Below are 18,547 nucleotides of genomic sequence, written 5' to 3'. Positions count from 1 at the left end.
TGTTTATTTGTTTACACACGGTTATTAACAACTGACATTCCTGCTACTGCCACCTACCGATGTGGAGACTGAACAACACTGTTTTAACAACATGACCGCTACATTAACCTGCATTAATTTGAAGTATCTTGCTTCTGAAACGTCTAACTAAGACTGAACGACACTGTCTGTTTTAACCGCGTTTGGTTAAATTGAATGCAACCAGCACCACAACAGCTGCTTCCAAGTCAACATTTCTCTCAAACATTATTATATGACTGACACTAAGACTTTTTCCAGTGTATTAATAAAAAACTACATTAGTTTTAACTAGTTGTATTAACCCAACTGACCTTCTGATATATATACTTTGGATCTTTTTCTTTGTGTTACATGGTGAGCAACAAGAAAAAATAACTGCATACCAGAAGTTATGGATTTGAAGAGTCACTTTTCAGAATAATGTGACAGGTCAAATATTTAAATAAGCTTGATTTTACTTAAACATAAAATCTATAATGATCTAATTACACTTCATATTTTTGAACGTTTTACCTTTGTTTTCACTACAACTAAATAATCTTAACAGAAATCACAATAAATAAGGCAGATGATAAAAAATAAACAATTTAAAGGCTAAATATATACAAAAGCTAGACAGTCTAAGATATAAACCTGTAAACCTTATGTGCTGCAAATGACTTGAACTGTTTCTTCTCTCCCTCTGTGTAGCTGTTTCTGAACCTTTTCTTGGCAGTTTAGATATAATATAAATAGATAAGATAAAGATACATAAAGATATATAGAGATATAATATCTTAAATAATCCAGCAGGTTTGAAAATATCCTTTCAGCATAAACACAGTTCTTAAAATGGAATTGTATTACAAACTATCCAGCGAAAACATTAATGTGATGAGCACAACACATCAATAATGAAATCAATATGATGTATGTTAACATAAAAATGCTACTTTAGATGAAGTATTTTTTAATAACTTCTTTGTACATTTATAATGCAGAACTTGTGTTTCACTGAAATACATAAAGAACATATATAAAATAAGATGTCAAATCTCTCAGATGTCGTGAAGTTGTTACTGAGGAGTTGATGAACACTACTTGTTACTACGTGTGTAAGTGCTTATCTTACGTAGTAATTCTAAGATTTCAGAGGAGCGTTTATTTTGAACACCGTGAGGAGGATGCACCATTCCTGGAAATACTGCAATACCAAGGCGATGCGTGGAGTGGACGGAGCAAGCCCCTATTCCATCTCCCTGTTCCAAAAATCAATTTAATATATGGTCCCCGGGTAGGGGACGTAACAGATATTAAACTGATAAGAACAGATACTACACTTGATCTTAGCCAAAAGGCCGAGAAGCGATGCTGGGCACAGGCGGAGGTAGAGGACTCATTCTCCGTGCAGACTCTGTCACTGACGGTTGGAGGATCCAGTTGGATAAACTGAACTGATTGTATTTCTCTTTAATAATCATGAGCAACAGTAAGAACAAACAACTTGCTTTTGAATCATCTAACTAAATTAATGGATTTGAACAGGTCATTTCTCCAGCTCAACAAACTGTCATTTCTTTAATTAAAGGGGTTCATCAATAGTAATTATGGTGAATTCTACATTTACGCTCTCAGTAATATTCTTACATGTTTACATCAATTAAACTTTCCGTTTTGTTAATTCAAAATTCCTAGAAAAGTTTTGTTTTGTTTAGAGAAATCCCAAAAACAGTGAGGTACAAATAAGGTTAATGTACCTACAAAAACTAGAGTCCAGTGTATAAAACGGTTTTCTTCAACACGCAGATCCACAGACCACTGAACATGTTGACTGCAAAATGAACGTAAACCTTTAAACCAAAGCTGAATTTACCAGCGTCAGTTTTTCTCCGACACAACAAGTGACGAAATTACGAAAACGTTTTATAACATCTAACAAACATTATTACAATACGTTACTTTGATTTAATTATTTCATTTGTATTTTATTATTCACACGTCATCAGGGGAGAGCGCGAACGCAGTCCCCCACTACCACAAATTATGCAGTCGAGATTCCCACATTTGGGGAATTCGCAGGGGTCAGCACAGCCTGAGTGCAATGGCTGAGCCTCGCCCTGGGTGAACCACCTTCATGATCATGGTGTCTCCCCTGCCAGGTAAGTATGAGTTGTTCAGCTCACAGGCAGCGTGGTCTTTCACACACCAACCACACTGACTGAGGGTGCACACAACCCTTACAGGACCAAACACACAGTCTCTGAGGGCTGCAGATCACCCATATACAATAAGCTGTTCTGTAGAAAAATGTTTTTTTTTTCTATTTTGTTTTTTACCTTTTGCTTCTTCAAACTGCATGTTTCCCATCATGCAGTGCGGCACGTTCTGATGCCAAATCACCCGTTTTCTCTACTTTACTTTTGCAACACACCAAAACCAGCAATGAAGAGGAATTTTCATTGTGGGAGTGAAAACATTGGGAACAGGAGAAAAAGCACAATAGTTTCTAAGATTAGCAGCAGATCTAATAACAATTAAATCTAATAAACTGAATAGCGTTAGTTAAAGGGCAGGCAGCTGCTTGGGGCCCAGGCCAGTAGGGGCCCGAGGGCTGTTTCTTATTTTCCAAGTGTTTTATTACTTCTATGCACAAATCTATCTGTTTACCCAATTTACACAGTTTCTGTACTTAGATTTCAAGAAACACCAAAAAAGAATATAGCAACTTATTTCAAAGAGAAACAGGAATTTTCCACAATTTCACTATTTCCTCTTTAGTGTGATACGAAGCATATCTTATAACTGAATGTTTTACAGAATGCACTATTTGCCAGATAGATCTTTGAAGGTATCTGTCAGAATTTTACTTTGGACATTTAGAAGGCAGAACTTGTGTTTCTCCACTGATACAATGCTCCAACCCCTTATTTCATCCCTGAAATACATAAAGAACATTGAGATTTATACAAATAAAGTAAGATGTCATGAGATTGTTGGTATAGAGTCAGAGATCACTACTAGGTACCAGGTGTGTGTGTGTCACTACAACATACGTATTGACCACGGATGCTAGTAAATCTTTTTATTTTAAACAGCGCGAGGAGGGTGCACCGTTCCTGGAGATACTGCAATACCAGGTCGATGCGTGGAGTGGACGGAGCAAGCCCCTATTCCATCTCCCTGTTCCAAAAATCAATTTAATATATGGTCCCCGGGTAGGGGACGTATCAGATATTAAACTGATAAGAACAGATACTACACTTGATCTTAGCCAAAAGGCCGAGAAGCGATGCTGAGCACAGGCGGAGGTAGAGGACTCATTCTCCGTACAGACTCTGTCACTGACGGTTGGAGGATCCAGTTTAGTATCGGTTTTGCTTGACCATGTAGAACAACTATGTAGAACAAGATACACATGACAGAGATGTGACAAAAACGGCCACAATCAGTGTTATTCCTAAAAAGTAACGTCTTTGTTCTACATTGCTCGTTGGTCATGTGACTCACCCTTGTCCAATGACGATCAAGGTCGTCACCGCGACTCTTATTCACTTATTTTACTTTGATGTTAAAGGAATCGAATGTCTGTTGAGCTACACGTAAAAATCCACTGAAAAATACAAGTCACACAGTCTCAATGTGAAGGAAGAAAACGTAAAATGAGGTCGAATGACTTCCTGACAAGCAACAACCGGGCTCCGGTGAACTCTGGTGGAGAGCAGATCCAATTACACTCTGCAGCTAACAGCACATTCCCTCCACCAGGTGAGAAAAACAGGGAGGGCGGGTGTTGATCTGCCGGGGAAATGTGTGTGATCAAAGCGCATCTTCCACCACTATTCGGAAAGGAGACGCTACTCTGAAAACGCGGCCCAATAAAACAGGTTTAAAGTACTTTACGCAGGCTCTGCTCTCTCCGGTCACGGTCAGCTGATTCACTTGTACAGTGCCTCCAGTGGCTGAAACACGCTTTGTGTTTGGTAACTTTGCCAGTCGTCTGTATTTATTTCGGTGGTTTTATATGTCCGGTTATCTTGCGTTTCGTTGCAATTGATCTGCAACTTATTAGAAAAAAAATTGCATTTAGTGTTTGGTTGTGTTTTTAAATGCAGTAATTAGTTCAGTCATTAATTGTGTTCACGGTGTGTGTTGCACATAAATTGCACATAAATACAAGAAACGTTATTGAGATACCTAATGATTTTTGCACCTGACATATTTATAAACGTGCTAATTTCATTTAAAAAAATGTACCATTTCACCTCAACATCAAAACAATTCTGGTGATATACGCTTATTTTAACTGTAGGGCTCTTAGCAAATTAGCATGTCACAGGGCTTTATGAATCTTTTTGATTTTACCAATCAAAATGACTGTGTTATTTGAAAAGCAGAAGATCTAAAACATTGTTTGTCACATTTTGCCTAATGTCCTTTAGGCAACAACATGCACATTTACCTTTTTTGATTACCTAGTTAGGGTCTCCAAAAACATACTCAGAAGTCAAAAATGATGCTAAAGAAGTGTTTGACAAATATACCATGATGTTTGACAGTAATTTCAAAAAACAGTTCTAGATAAGATAAGTCTGCCATCTAAATTTCCCTGATCTCAGGCAGGATGTCTATGAAGAGAGATTCTAACTACTTTTTAAAATAAATAGTATTGTAAGGGCTAATTTAAACACACAAGCTCATACTGAAGCAGATTCTACATGTTCTTCTGTTTATTTTGTGTCTTTGTGCATGCGTTTAAATTTATACTTCCTGTTTGACACGTTTTACAGGTGTGTCTGAATACCGGTGATTCAACCTATCCTGGTTTCTTTTTGTGACAGAATGTCTACATACACACAGGTGAGTATGGGACTTCACATGGGACATGCGGCTAATAAGTAAACCAAGAAGGCTAAAGCGAATGTGAAGCTTTCCTCTTCCTCAAGAGTTTGTGTGTATGAGATCAAAGAACACTGTGTGTGTTTGCTCTGTAAGCTCTGGCTGAACCTGTCTGATAGGTGTGTGCTGTCTGCTGCTGACTTGCACAGGTATAAAGAGGAATCCAGTTCAGTCCTGAGAGAACAAGAAAGCTACAGCACCACTGTGCCGGACAAGTTCTGAGCCAGGGCAAACGCATTCTGCAACACAAACACCTGTGAAGTGAACAGTGGAAGAGGAAACAATGAGAGAGTCTGTCGTGGAGGGAGAAAGGCTCAGAATGTGAATAACCTGGAGGAGATTCTTCTACTGTGGTTTGACCAATGGGTCGGAGATTCTAATGTGGCATTTTAGGCTCTGGGACGATCAAGAAGTTGCTCTTTTTCTCAGCGTCACATTATATATGTGTCACCTAGGTAAGCAAATGCTATGCATTTATGATTTGGTCTGTAGAGAGCATTGCTATACTGCAATCTATTCTTTATTTGTTCAGGAGTAGACAGAAACATATTTAACAAGCAAAGAGGGAAGGACAAGTACACAAAGTCAGTACTCATGTAAAAAAATTGCTGAAGTACAAGCTTGACAATGTTCCTTAAGTACAAAAGTACAAGTACTCTAAGTACTCTGCTAAGAAAGTAATTTTATTGCTTCATAAATCCGACTGAGTTATTGTTAAAAAAACAAAGCATCTTAAATGCTTTTTAATTTAATGCTGATGATAACATGAATGTACAACTATGGTCCATATTTGCCTCCCAAATAGTTTCTGCACATATCTAAAATGTTCAGCTCTTTTTAACTTTGACTCGTGCAGTTTCTTTCTTAAAAAATCATCATAGATTTAATTTAACCCATAATTTTAACCACTTTGTGCACTGACGGCCAGTTAATCCAGGATACTACACAAACATGAACGGCTTGATTTCCTAATAATATGCATCTGTAAATTCACTAAACTGATGTGGGCTAAAAATAAAAGTAATACAATGGAAACGGTTCTTGATCTACTACATCAACAGAGGAGAGATTTAAATGCATGAGCCGTGTAACAAAAAGGGGCTGGATTGAAATGGGAAATTGAGATTCAGAAACTCAGAGCCTGGCAGCAGTGCAAACTGAAGACGAAACTCACAGCCTTTTCTCAGGTTCTGTGTCCTAACTTGCATAACTTGCGGGACTTGCCAGTTAAGTTACACGTGAGCGACTAATCATTACATTATCCTGAAGCTTCTTCACACGCGTGAGAAACTCAACTAGGAAACTAAAAAAGCTGTGGCTCATAAACTACCAAGGCGCTGATGGATTTTTAACAGATAGTTGCATTAACCATGATTAGAATCTTAATTTTCGGTCAGGTTTGACTAGTTAATCCAAAATAAAAGTCTTCTTAGTCAACATTATATTCTTGGGGGAAAAGACCAGTAGCAATGACTAGATGCAGTTTGGAACTCTTCTGCTTGTCTGACCAGCCTAATCCCTCCATCAAACTGCCTGCGACGTTACAAAGGAACATTAAGAACGAGATTTAATTTTAGTGCCCACGAGTCAGGGAGGCGGTGACAGTGTGACAGTAAAACATTTTCCTTTTATGGAGCTGACAACTTTCTGCTTTAACTGAGGTCACATTTGCATCAAGGATTGTTCCATATATATTGGATACAATGCCTACAGCTGACTTTACATGTAAACACGATTGTTTTTGTTGAAAACAAAACTCAGAGTCTAATTTAAAGAGTCAAATGGATAAATGATTATATATATGATTATAATACAGAGGACAATTTATGTGTGTATTTACTCACCTGACTTATGTATTGATATGCATTTACATCTACAGATGCAAGCTTCATACCTCTATGTGTAATTACCTGTTTTATGCAATTTTCTTGTTTAAAAAAAATGTCCCACCATGTAAAATCTGCGCATCTCTATCTTCTTCACTTTGGAGCCGGAGCCATCTCCATCACTTCTGCCCAGAGGAGCCTCACCCGGTCAGTGCAGGACGATGTGTTTTTTTCCGTGGACGTTGCCTGCAACGACATCCCCACCATACAATGGACCTTCATGTCGGCAGTGGTGAGCCGCACCATAGGGACATGGCAGCCGGGGGTCTTTACCAACATAACAGAGGATTACAGCAGCAGAGTGCAGCCCTACAGAAATGGCTCTATGGGACTGTTGGACCTGCGGCTGCAGGACGCTGGATACTATGTGGTCACTGTGACAGAAGCAGGAGGAAGCAGTAAGGACGCTGGCTTTGTCCTGAAAGTGAACGGTGAGCGGCTCTGGGCTTCTGTGGGCGGCAGTAAAAAGCCTAATTTGAGTAATCCCTTCCTCACAAATGCTGTCTACAATTAAGCGGACAAGAATTTTTCTTATGTTAACCTATGTTAAGACACTCAAACCCCAACAGGAAGCACCTTGAATTTAGCAGCTGTCCAATGCACTTTTCCATTACTCTGTTGTGCAGCTTGCTACAGTCTTTGTTTCCTAGTAGGTAGTTTTTACAGCAACTTTTGCTAAGTTGCTTTAACATCTTAATTTCCCTCAGTGGGGTCAATAAAGAGTTATTGTATCCTAGAAGACTGACAGTGCAGTGGTGGCTTGTGACTAAGCTGCCTATGGGGCAGCAGGTCACACTGTGGTTGTACTGGTGTGATTGTGTGTGAGTGTGGTCAAGGCGTTGCTCACTTAAACGTACGTGACTAAATAAAGAGCGATCAGTGAAGGCTGTCAAAGTCTGAAAATGTGTAATATTAGATGCACCTTTCACATCTTCAATCCGTTCATCTAAGTCTTTAATCGGTAAACTTCAGCATGTTTGTGTTGATCTTTCTAAACCTAAAAAAAACAAGATGACATTATTATTATTATTGGTAACTCTGGAAACATGTCAACTGCTTTCCTGGTTTGCTGTTACTGTGTATTTTTAATGTATGTAGCTTGTTTGCATCTCTGCAGTAAGTAGCTTTTAAAAAAAATAAAATTGGCTCCCTGTTTCCCCATCTTCCAGAGGTGCTGTATGAGGATCTTCAATACCTCTTCATCGCCGCTTTGGCCTTGGGCTGTGTGGCTGCCCTTCTCATGGTGGCCATGTGGCTACTGAACATGGCCTACAAAAAGATGGTGGCATGGAGACACAGGAAACGGATGGCAGGTAAAACCCAATGAAAACTAAGTCCCCAAAGTAAATGCAATTAAAAACACTTTCTATAAATATGTGAGAGGTTTGTTTGCCCCGTAGCTCATAGTTTACTTAGTCTCCTTCCTCTCTGCTGAATCACTGTGTGAAGTGTATGAGCATGGCTCGATGTGTTTGCGTGTGGGTCGAAGGAATTCATCGTGTCTAAACGTGGGTGTGTTTTGAGTACAAAGGTCTGCAAAGTCTTATTATCGGTCTGTTGTGCCAGCGTTTTGTCATTTTCTGTACTGACAACATTTAACTCTCTCTTTGTGCAGAAACTGATGCAACAGAGCTGCAGCGTTTCAACTAGCTATTGTTGTAAACCACTGGCTGTTCCAATAGGTCAGTGCTGCAACACAAGGACTACATTTTAAAATTGATGCTTTGTTTACATAAAATACTGTAACTGGGTGACATTGCTTTACTGAAACAACAACACCACCTGTATATTTTTGCATTAAATACACATTAATTTAAATCTTGCTGCTGATGACACTGGATTGAGTGTAAATAGCTCCTGGCAGTGTAAAAGAATACATAATGTATTTATTGTCTAAGCAGATGAATTGTATGATTTTCTTATATGTATGCTTTCATTACAACTATCATCCAAACACAGGCTTTGGATACACACTGGAAGTTATGCAGCAGTAAGTCTCTGTCAGACTTCACATGTAGACGTAACGAAAAATAAAAAAAAACATGCTAATTTTATACTGTTTACAGTCTTGTGACTGGTAAAACTTCATCAGCATCAAAACACATCACACAGGTCTTCTCCAATGTACAAAACATTATTCACCATTTCTATCTATTTGCTTTCTCTAAAAGGATCACGCCCAAGAAACTTTTTTTTTGTTTGTAAATTTGTGGAGGGAGAAAGGCTCAGAATGTCACCACAGCGGATCTTTTGTTTTCATGTTGATTTGGCACAACTTTTCTACGGGGCTTGGAGCAGCACTGCACAGCTGGGGAGGGGGAAGGCTTTAAGGGGTTCAGTGTCTTGCCCAAAGACACTTCAGCATATAGCCGGGACCCGGAATTGAACCACTGACCCTGTGGTCCGTGGACGACTGCCTTACCGACAGAGCTACAGCCGCCCCTACAACTGTACTAAAGAACAATTTCCAGGTATTTACACTTTACCTGAGCATTTCCAGTTTTTGCTCCATCATACTTCACCTTTACTCCATTTTATCAGATAAAGGATAACTGATAACTATAGTAACATAAAATACAGTATAATCATAAGATTTTATTAATTAGTGATATGGCTTTCACAATCCATTATCTCTCTATAAATACCTGCACAACCAGGTGCAACATCAATAATTATCCAATAATATACTGTAATCATTGATATAAAATGAGTTTTTTTTTTTTAAATTAAGAGTATTTCTAATTTTGGTAATAGTGGAAATAACACTTTCACTTATGTACAGTGACATTGTCAATGCAGGTCTTTTACCCTTCACTGTGGTATTAATGCTTTTGAGTGAGTAAATGATGGGAGAACATCCTGCACCCGTGGATTGTGCCCTTATAGTTGCCGAACATTTTCCCTGTAAATGTTGTGATGACACGGGTGAATGTACGGTGTCCATACTCACAGGCTGATCGTGGGATAAGAAGGCTGTAAACAACAAGAGGTCCTACTGAGGAAGGTCGGATAGGAGGGAATGTTTGAACAATAATGTCTTGGTCTGTGCGTGAGGCCAAAAAAATGCTGTTGCTTAAATCAGATAACGCAATACAGAATCTTGTTGAAACTTAAGTGTCTGTGAAGATTCTCAGTCAAGTAGGTGACAGTTATTCCAAAGGTGCATTCTGATTCTGATGAATCAGCACAAATACTGTACAGAGAGACAGAATTCGCTTTTTATTTTGTAATAAACTGTTTGAGGCATAATCCATATGTGACATTATCAGAAACAGGACACATTTTTGGGGTAGAGTTTAGAGAAGAAATGTCACATTTATGACATAGGGACTGCAAAAACCTATGTGGTGCCACTTTGAAATTTTGTATCACAGAAAATGTGCAGAAAAGGCAGATTCTGTGTTTGTAGTCTTTCCCTTCAGTGCCACTTAACTTCCTATAAAAATAAGGCTGTATCTAAGGACAGGGGTTCAGTGCGGCCATGAGAAGCTCCATCTTGTAGACAAAATTGCGTCCCTCCATCTTGCTCCAGTTAACCTCTTTGTATGGCCCTCTGAGGTGGCTCCACTTGGCATCTTGGATCACGTCGCTCTTTGGTAGCTCTTTAGTCTGGCTCCGGGGGAACTGGACCAAAACTTTGCACCCACTTTCTGGGCCATTACGCACTGAACACACAGATAAAACGAATTCTTTGTCATTTATGTGGATATTCATTAGAATATTATGTATTTGCAATAGAATGCTTACAATGTTAGACTTCAGAATTTCCACAACAAGCAAAACCTATTCAGCTCTACACATTTCCATTTTGTCAACCTTTCCTACTGTTTCCACTGGCCATTAATCGATGCTTTTCTGAAGCCTTCTACGTATTAGTGAAAGGGGACCAAATCCACAGTCCTCATTCTGTGCACACATTTATTTAAAAGTGGGGTTTTTGGCTCTTCACAGTCCAAGTCAAAAAAATAAAAATCACTTTTTTTATAGTATAAAAATCTGTGTTATTTCTGATGACTCGTACATAATTAGATGAAGAATTACCTACTAGAAATACTATTGTGGTCCTGTTACACGTTCTGGCTGCTATTAAGTTTTAATTACACCTATGTCTTTTCATTGCTTGTGGCACTCAACTTTTAATGTGTCACACTCATAAAAAGTTATAAAAAGAGTATTGGTGTCTCCAAACTATGAGTGGGCCAATGCGTCAACATTAACTGTGCACATATAAATACGACTTATGTACATTTACTTAAAAAAAAAAAAAAAAAACGTACAATACAATATTTACTTAAATCCACTTGAAAACGTCATAAATATGTCGATGTGAAGTGAGATGTACGCGTCATGTGAAGCCACTGATGAGTGAGTTTCGGATGATCTGCGACCAAACAACATGCTTCTGCTGTTGAATTCCAAAATGTAAATGAACCACATTCCTTGAACTGGAATGGAACTGGACTGGCAGGTTTGTTGGGGGGGGGGAAATCCTGCAGCCATATTTGTTTGTTTAAAGAGAAGATATTAAGAATATTAAAATATAAACGATCGATGATTATATTTGTTTATTTTTTGTAAATTAATTGCTATATTAATTGAAAAACAAAAAAGAGCCTAATTGGAAAATAATCTATAGGTAAAAAAAATAAAATTCAATAGATTAATCAACAACAAAAAAAGTTGTTAGGTGCAGCCCTGCTCTGCATTTTGTCTCACAACACTATAGGAAACCTCTTTTTGAGGGATCATTAAAATCTCTTAAAGCCTGGTTACAGGTTAAAATTAGTTTCAGTGTTCGTGTGGGTACTTAACTGCTGTTTGAAGACAGACTTTTATTACCCGATGGACAGATGGATGGATGGATGGACAGAGAGAGAGACAGCATTTTCAGCTCTGACTTACCAGAGATGGCGTACTCTCCATTGGGAGAGGCGACAGTGACAGCAGAGGCGTTTCCAATGCTCTCCACTGGACCCAGGCCTACGTGGTTACTGAAGCTCAGGACATGCCAGCCCATGACTTTGGCCAGCTGCTGAACTGCATGTACCTGATGCTGTGACATCTGGGATAACAAGAGAACCACAGGGACATACGTGGCTTTAACTTTAATCATTTGTGCTTCACTATTTTGAATTCAATAAAGAACCGCCTCAAGTAGATACACCCCTCTCCCCCAGCTGTGATACCTGGGACAGGAGAAAGTCCTGCAGCTCCTGCTCTTGGTGCGACAGTGTGACAACACGTCCATCTCTGTGCACCACTCGGATTTGTTCCACACCGATGTTCAGCTGCAGCTGGATGGACCTACACACACACACACAACAAGTCAATGATCAACAATCAGATCAAGTGTAATGTTGCTTGAAAACATTTTATGAAAGCAGACAACTTATGGTATTTCAAAAACCAGAAGATAAAACATAACACTGTGTCTACACAGGACGTGTGGTGTAAGCAACGGGTAGAGTTGCAGATGATACTTGAGTTTCAATCCATACTGGAAGTATTTACTCGTGCACAGAAGTACTTTGTGAACATAGCACAGAGCAGCAGGACTTAGGAGAAGCTAGGTTATTTGTTGTAGCTGTGTTTGCTTGATGTCTTTCTCATTTTCCTGTAGAAACACATGAGGATCTGTCTCTGTGGATTCTTTTAGATGCACTGACTGGAATAAAATAATGAGAAGGGCAAAAAATACACTTGGGGTTGTGTCTAAGTGTGAGCAACATGCACGCCGTCATGCAGTTTAACTCCAACATTTAATAGCTTTCAATTCCCCTAATATCAAGGATTTCAGGCCCTATAGATGCACAGTGGCTCAGAAATACACTCGCAGTTTCTCTCCTTTAGTTTCTACATTGTGTCTGCATTTGTTCATCCATTTTCTCCCCATTCATCTCCACCACCTACTTGCAGATCTGCTCGTAACCCTGAGAAGTGATGAGCACCTTGACGCTCGACTCATACACGTCATTAATGTTGGACCAGTGAGCCTGGATTTGGGGGTCTTCGATGCGGCTGGCCAGGCTGTCTATGGTCCGTGCCGTCCTAGAGATCACAAATGCAAATATTAATAGAACAAAACGTAAGCCAGCTGTTGACCAAATGTGCCACTGAACACAGTGAGGAGCATTTCTGGCCACATTATTTAGTGAGGACTGAGAAACTGTTGCGAATTGTAAATGAACAAATTCGTGCAAGTTGACCACTGCAGAGCATGTCCAATAATAAACCTCTTCTAGACGGGTTTACATACAGTATTTATGGTATTAACACAAATACCTACAGTCTGAATTATATTTTTTCAGGCTCTGTGGATCAGCACATACACTTTATCAAGGTCAATATACAAATAACTATGTACAGTAGTGTCCAATCTGTAGGCTTTATAGAACCAAACTCAACAGGCACACTGTACATTAAACAACATCGCCATATAAAATATTTTGTGGGAAATCACTGAAGTCTGGTCCAAAGGCAGCTTAAAATGCAGCAAATAAAATCCCGTAACTGCCACCGGCAACTGTTTCTAAACGTTACCTGCTCCGCAGAAATATGTGTTTGGCCTGTTTGATGATCTTCTCCAGCAGTCCCTCACTCTGCTGCAAGCTGGAGATCTCAGCTTTGTCATATGCCATTGGCCCTGCTAGACGTAAGCGTTTATGGCCAAAGGGGGCACTTGCAGGATGTGGCATCACCACAGAACTCAGCTGCTGCTTGTGGAACTGTAACAGAGAGGTCTGTGAGTTTAGCAACAGGTGGTAGAAAAAAATAGTCCACGTTGAAGGAACTGGGGGGACCTGTACAGATGGTAGTTTTTATAGAAAGATTTGTGAGCCTTAAGTGATTTTCGCTTACATGTGTCTGTTTTTACTATGTAGGCAGATTTCCCACTAGTACACACACAATTGAAGTAAATCTCTATTCTAGTAGATTAGCAGGTTATATCATTTATAACTCATCGAGGACACAGCAATAAAATGTCAACTAACTTTAAATATGTGATCATATTGACATTTTGAAAGCCGTGTATTATTACTTGTAATTGTTATGTTCTTAGCAAGACATACTGGTTGTGAAGAAAGGTCCGGCCTTGCTCGGTACTACAATGCAAAAATACAGTAATCTCTTGTGCTTAATGACTTGGGGAGGATGTTTTACAGCTGAAAAATAAATGTACACATCACACAGGTTCTCACCTCTCTCATCATTTGGTGGAGATTGTGTTCTAGTACATAAAGGTGGTCATCTGGTTTGGGTTTCTCTGGAGATGCCCGTTGGTTCCTTTTCTCTCCTGTTGAGTGGCACAGTGAGATGGACAGCTGCAGACCTATAAGTGGGGTGTTACAGGAACAGGATTATGTTTGTTTTAAGTTTCCATATACTGTTGAAAAGCTAAATAAAAAGTTTCATTCATTAACGAACAATTTTTTCAAATAAAAATATGAGGTATTCTGCAAAAACATTTTTGCTGCTGCTGCAACATGGAAATTTCCCCACTGTGGGACGAAAAAAAGGTTGATCTCATCTTATGAGGAACAATTTCTGTACCAGAAATGCCACTGAGTTTTGGATGAAACGTTGTATTCTCTTTCTTATATATATGGTTCTAATGTAGAACAGAACACGCGGTGCCTGTAGTGATTAAAACCAGCTTATATTACAGTGGCGTGTTGTGTACGTCTCTCTGCGTTGGCCCTGAGATAGACGGCCATCCAGGGTGCATCCCACCTATCCACTAACAGCTGGGATCGGTTTCAGCCCCCATGAACCTGACCCGGATATGCGGTTACAGATAATGGATGGATAGATGGGAAGTACAGTAGTCCGTGGTTGTATTTAACCTACTGTAAAAGGAGCATGAAAACCCACAAACTGACACAGCCTTTGTACGTTAATATTAATTATCAAAAAACAAAGACATTACTGGGCTAAAGCTGTTATGTTAGGAAAGTTCTGACCTGGGAAGGGCTGTGAGATGATCTGATTCTTCACAACAATGTGAGGAATCTGGGATTTAATCTGTACAGCTTCCCTAGACAGCTGGGCGAAGATTTCTTTACAGAGCAAAACATTCTGAGCTGCCTCAAGCTTCACATGCCAAAGCTGAGTACCTGGGCAAAGAGGGGAAAAAAGAAAAAAGGTTGAAAAAGAAGTGAGGATATTAGAATCAGGTGAGAAAAATGATGATGAACGTTTGAGACATGAAGGAAAACATTGTTTACCAATACTACAATTTCAGCCAGTAAATACAGTTGGATGCCAAAGTGTGCATTCCGCTAAAATGTCAAGAAGTTTTTTTTTTCCAATCTACATAATGATTAATGCACATTCAGCTAGTACAATTGTTCATCCAGCCGAAATTATTTAAAGGCTAAAAATGCCTCCAGATGACATCACTTGGAGAAACCTTCAGTTCAGATTATGTCATCATGTTGCTCATACTGGGGAGTTTGTAATCAGTCAACCTGCTTTTCCAGCGCTCAGCCAGATGACATCATCTGAACTTCTAATGCTAAAAAACTCCTCTGAGTGATGTCATCTGGAGGAGTTTCTCAACTCGAAGCAGAGACATATTTTTACATGGGGAAGTTAGACGGAAGTTTAAAAGCATTAACCTACATTTACACCCTAAAGCCATAGAAAGCTAATTGAAAATTGGTGAAGTCGCCATTTAAGGTTAATTGGGGAGATTCAAACATTGTTACCTAACTATAAGCCAGACAGGCAATGCGGATATAACCCGGCCATATATATAAACCATACCAGCTTTGGTTTTTGGTGGTCTCCTGAACAGGCTGATGGTTCCCAAATCACCAATGTCTGGAGCTTGTTTCTGGATAGACACCTGAAGACATAAACAGCACCAGACTATTACAACTACATACATGCTTTCACAAATCCTTGAAAATGTGGCGTTAATCTCCTGCTAATCTATGAAACAGAATACATATCAAACCTTCAGACATATTTTTGATACCAATCATTTAAAAGACATTGTCATCCTGGAAAAAACAAGTTGATCCCATCCTTCTTACCTTGATATAAGCCGATCCCTCCAAATCACTGGGAATCTGGACATCAAGGGGGCAGTAATCCTCTGGGATCTTTTTGTCCAGATCAATGTCTGTGTTCTTAATCACCTCAAATGTGCCATGATGAGGGAAAAGGGAGCCTGCGTGTAAAAAATAATCTGACCCTAATAGCTTGCAATAAAAAAAATGCTATTTACAAATGTCTTGGTGTTATCTTTCCTATTGTTGGTTTTAAAAGTAAGGTTTGTGTTACCTGCGCTCCGGTAGCTGAGGTCTCCCAGGATCTTGTCTCCCACTTTGCGTAGTTTCCACTGTGAACGGAGTCGCAGCAGCTCAGAGTTGAAGTCCCTCTGCCTCCTGTTTTCCAGGTTTTCTGCTACAGATTTACTGAGCTTCTCTGCTCCTTTCAGTAGGAGCTGTGCTGCTGTAGCTAATGATTTCTTCTTACTGATCAGCTGAAACACCTGAGGAGTCTGCACAAAGGCAAGAAATGCTATAATTAAGGGAGAGGGGGAAATTTATCACACTTCACAGTTAAATATTATCTACAGGCTCTTTCTTAAATGTTGCCCCTCCTGTGTAGTGTAGTGATATGCGTTAGCAGTTCACCTTGCCAGCTGTTGGATCCTGAGACACTGGGTCCAAGGCCATGTACTTTTTCTCCTTCACCACACTGAGGACATCATAAAGTACACACATCTCAGTCAGTGCACTGCGCAAGTTGTTACGTACTGAGTCCCAGGGCCAAAGAGATGGCTGAAACTTCACTGTGCCTGTGTAAGAGAACAACGTTTTGTTAGATTTTTACTGTAACAGAGAAAAATAAAATCCATATAATGATTGATGGGTTAAAAAAAAAAAGTGCATTAGGTAGCTTTACCTTTACCCCTGTGCAGGGCTATAAGAGCTGGATCATTCTCTGTTTACTAAATGTATCTCTTTACCTTAATATGTTATAATGGTCATCATAACTAGTTTCTAGTTGTCCCTAACGGGGAAATCATTACATTTATGGTAGTTCTTCTGCACCTTGATGAAGCATATTTAGTTGTAATAAAAAAAAGAAAACCAATAACAAAAATCAAGGAGTAAACAGTTGAGGAGAGGAAAGTTGTACTTGTTTTCCAACTTGCATTAGTATAAAAGGACAGGATCATTACAGTTGGTTATTAGCCTTCTAACCTTCTTCTTCTTCTGGCTCCTGCTTGCACCACTCACGATCCCTGGGTTCGCTCTCGACTCCATCCTCCTCTGAATCTGATCCCTGGCTGAAGTCAATTCTCTGTGCCAACTTTGCCAGGTTCTGGGACATCGACAGAGGGGGGACGTATGTCTCCGTCCCATCCAGGGCCACTTCCTGAACCTGTTTCTCACAGGAAGACTCAATGCTGACCTGCACTGCAGGTCCACCAGACATGATGACAAAAGCCTATACGAGACAAGACAAGCTAGGATGTTCAATCTTCATTTGTACCTTTATTAACTTCATTACAATTAAGAGAAAAATTGTTGTCATCACTTCCTGAGCTAGTTCATAAGAATCGCTGACTTGTGTTGTTAAACCCAGCTGCACCTTCACCAACTTCATTTATGCTTTATGAATATTAACAATCTGATCACATACACAGAATGACCATTTGCCACAAGGGCTACTTTTGTTTTAAAACTTTTGTGTCGTAAATATTTTGATAAGAGTTGTATTTTAATTTTGAGGCCAGAATGAATAAATGATTTATTTTGCTCATCTTGGAGCTTGATATGCAACAGGTGATGCTTCAAGCAATTACACATTAGCCTGTATGTATAAAAATAATCTGTATGATCAACCAAATGTTAAATAATGTATGTTTGTTTCCGTCCAGTTGTCACTAAAAAAACAAATCACACACAAAACTCTTTTCACATCAATTCACACACTTGTTACAATGGGCAAAAACATACATAAAATCTTTTATTTAAATAACAAGACCTTTTATTTTTAATATTCTTTTATCAAGGCCTATTTAGCAAAGAGAATGTTTTCTAGGACCTTTCAAGACCTTCACGTCATGTTACATTCTAATCATCTAAGCTTCTGTTTATCTGTTAAATGACATAGTTTGTTTTTAACACTTCGAATTTCTTGTAATCAGTTATTAATGTAATTAATACCAGAAGCCACACTAATCTGAGCTTTGTTGCATTCGATTGTGTAGCTATAGCTATTCAAGCTAGCGTTAGCCCCTCGTTAATCTCTCCGGACAAATAAAGACCCGGAGCCAGAAACCACCGTGAAACAGACAGCAGACTGTTTAAACAAGTCTCACCTCTGATAGCAGTACAATCACAAAAATCACAGGTTATTCACTGGATTTCCAGTGGCGCCTTGTAGCTTCATTGTTCGCTCCCTTCTTCTTCCTGGTTCATTGGTTGTTGACAAACCAGCTAAAAAGTGCATCACTCCACCTACTGGACTGGAGTGTGTAGAACACAAACTGGGAAAAAGATTTAATCTCGAAATAGTTACACACCAATGCTCATATAAGTTTCTCTTTTTCTCCACCTCATTGAAACTGCACACGTGCATTTGACTCGTTGTACAGCGTATCATCACCTTCATTTACCTGTATACCAACAAGTTGAGGAACCCAATGAAAGCAAACAGTCAAACTTCAGACAGACTATGTGGGTTTTCCAGTTAGACCTGATGCCCTTTCGGCTGTGTCCCTCATTCCATTACAGGGGTAGTTC

The 18,547-nt window shown here is 39.3% G+C and overlaps 2 protein-coding genes, 1 long non-coding RNA gene and 3 other non-coding genes across 10 annotated transcripts; 1 reads left to right on the top strand and 5 right to left on the bottom strand.

The window, feature by feature from the left end:
• Positions 1-1,179: 1,179 nt before the first annotated feature.
• LOC137129587 (U2 spliceosomal RNA) lies at positions 1,180-1,370 on the bottom strand. Its single transcript, XR_010914746.1, has one exon. It is a non-coding gene; the product is annotated as a U2 spliceosomal RNA (small nuclear RNA).
• A 633-nt stretch (positions 1,371-2,003) lies between these two features.
• On the bottom strand, positions 2,004-2,167 carry LOC137129598 (U1 spliceosomal RNA). Its single transcript, XR_010914756.1, has one exon. It is a non-coding gene; the product is annotated as a U1 spliceosomal RNA (small nuclear RNA).
• A 933-nt stretch (positions 2,168-3,100) lies between these two features.
• Positions 3,101-3,291, bottom strand: LOC137129580 (U2 spliceosomal RNA). Its single transcript, XR_010914738.1, has one exon. It is a non-coding gene; the product is annotated as a U2 spliceosomal RNA (small nuclear RNA).
• LOC137128621 (uncharacterized) lies at positions 3,105-4,005 on the bottom strand. Its single transcript, XR_010914602.1, has 2 exons — positions 3,508-4,005; positions 3,105-3,395 (listed from the first exon to the last, which is right to left on the bottom strand). It is a non-coding gene; the product is annotated as an uncharacterized lncRNA (long non-coding RNA).
• Positions 4,006-4,772: 767 nt separating this feature from the next.
• Positions 4,773-11,650, top strand: LOC137128620 (V-set and transmembrane domain-containing protein 5). Of its 5 annotated transcripts, XR_010914601.1 has the most exons (6): positions 4,868-5,351; positions 6,887-7,213; positions 7,952-8,095; positions 8,398-8,464; positions 8,954-9,253; positions 11,633-11,650. XR_010914601.1 is itself a non-coding variant. In XM_067506927.1 (5 exons), the coding sequence occupies exons 2-5, from the start codon at positions 5,276-5,278 to the stop codon at positions 8,430-8,432; spliced, it is 582 nt and encodes a 193-aa protein (XP_067363028.1). In that variant the 5' UTR covers positions 4,773-4,857; positions 5,046-5,275; the 3' UTR covers positions 8,433-8,532. The 5 variants fall into 5 exon arrangements, 4 of the variants coding, with proteins under 4 accessions (XP_067363028.1, XP_067363029.1, XP_067363031.1 ...); XM_067506927.1 differs by lacking the exons at positions 8,954-9,253; positions 11,633-11,650 and adding an exon at positions 4,773-4,857 and having other exon boundaries at positions 5,046-5,351; positions 8,398-8,532; XM_067506928.1 differs by lacking the exon at positions 11,633-11,650 and having other exon boundaries at positions 8,954-9,850.
• On the bottom strand, positions 9,989-18,281 carry med17 (mediator complex subunit 17). Its single transcript, XM_067506923.1, has 13 exons — positions 18,124-18,281; positions 17,000-17,246; positions 16,427-16,590; positions 16,071-16,290; positions 15,821-15,957; positions 15,549-15,630; positions 14,744-14,896; positions 13,982-14,112; positions 13,323-13,507; positions 12,693-12,830; positions 11,969-12,086; positions 11,685-11,844; positions 9,989-10,447 (listed from the first exon to the last, which is right to left on the bottom strand). The coding sequence occupies exons 2-13, from the start codon at positions 17,232-17,234 to the stop codon at positions 10,239-10,241; spliced, it is 1,932 nt and encodes a 643-aa protein (XP_067363024.1). The 5' UTR covers positions 17,235-17,246; positions 18,124-18,281; the 3' UTR covers positions 9,989-10,238.
• Between the last annotated feature and the right edge of the window lie 266 nt (positions 18,282-18,547).

Source organism: Channa argus, chromosome 6 (assembly GCF_033026475.1).
Source record: "Channa argus isolate prfri chromosome 6, Channa argus male v1.0, whole genome shotgun sequence".
NCBI lineage: Eukaryota > Metazoa > Chordata > Actinopteri > Anabantiformes > Channidae > Channa > Channa argus.
Note: the sequence above shows the minus strand (reverse complement) of the source record. Positions and strands in the feature narration are given on the sequence as shown.

Coding starts and splice junctions, on each gene's coding strand:
- LOC137128620 (XM_067506928.1), top strand. CDS start 5,276: ATGTGGCATTTTAGGCTCTGGGACGATCAAGAAGTTGCTCTTTTTCTC. Junction 7,214..7,951: donor CTTTGTCCTGAAAGTGAACG/GTGAGCGGCTCT, acceptor CCCATCTTCCAG/AGGTGCTGTATGAGGATCTT. Junction 8,096..8,397: donor ACACAGGAAACGGATGGCAG/GTAAAACCCAAT, acceptor CTCTTTGTGCAG/AAACTGATGCAACAGAGCTG.
- med17 (XM_067506923.1), bottom strand. CDS start 17,234: ATGTCTGGTGGACCTGCAGTGCAGGTCAGCATTGAGTCTTCCTGTGAG. Junction 12,831..13,322: donor CACATATTTCTGCGGAGCAG/GTAACGTTTAGA, acceptor TGTGATCTCTAG/GACGGCACGGACCATAGACA. Junction 11,845..11,968: donor AGGACTTTCTCCTGTCCCAG/GTATCACAGCTG, acceptor TTGTTATCCCAG/ATGTCACAGCATCAGGTACA.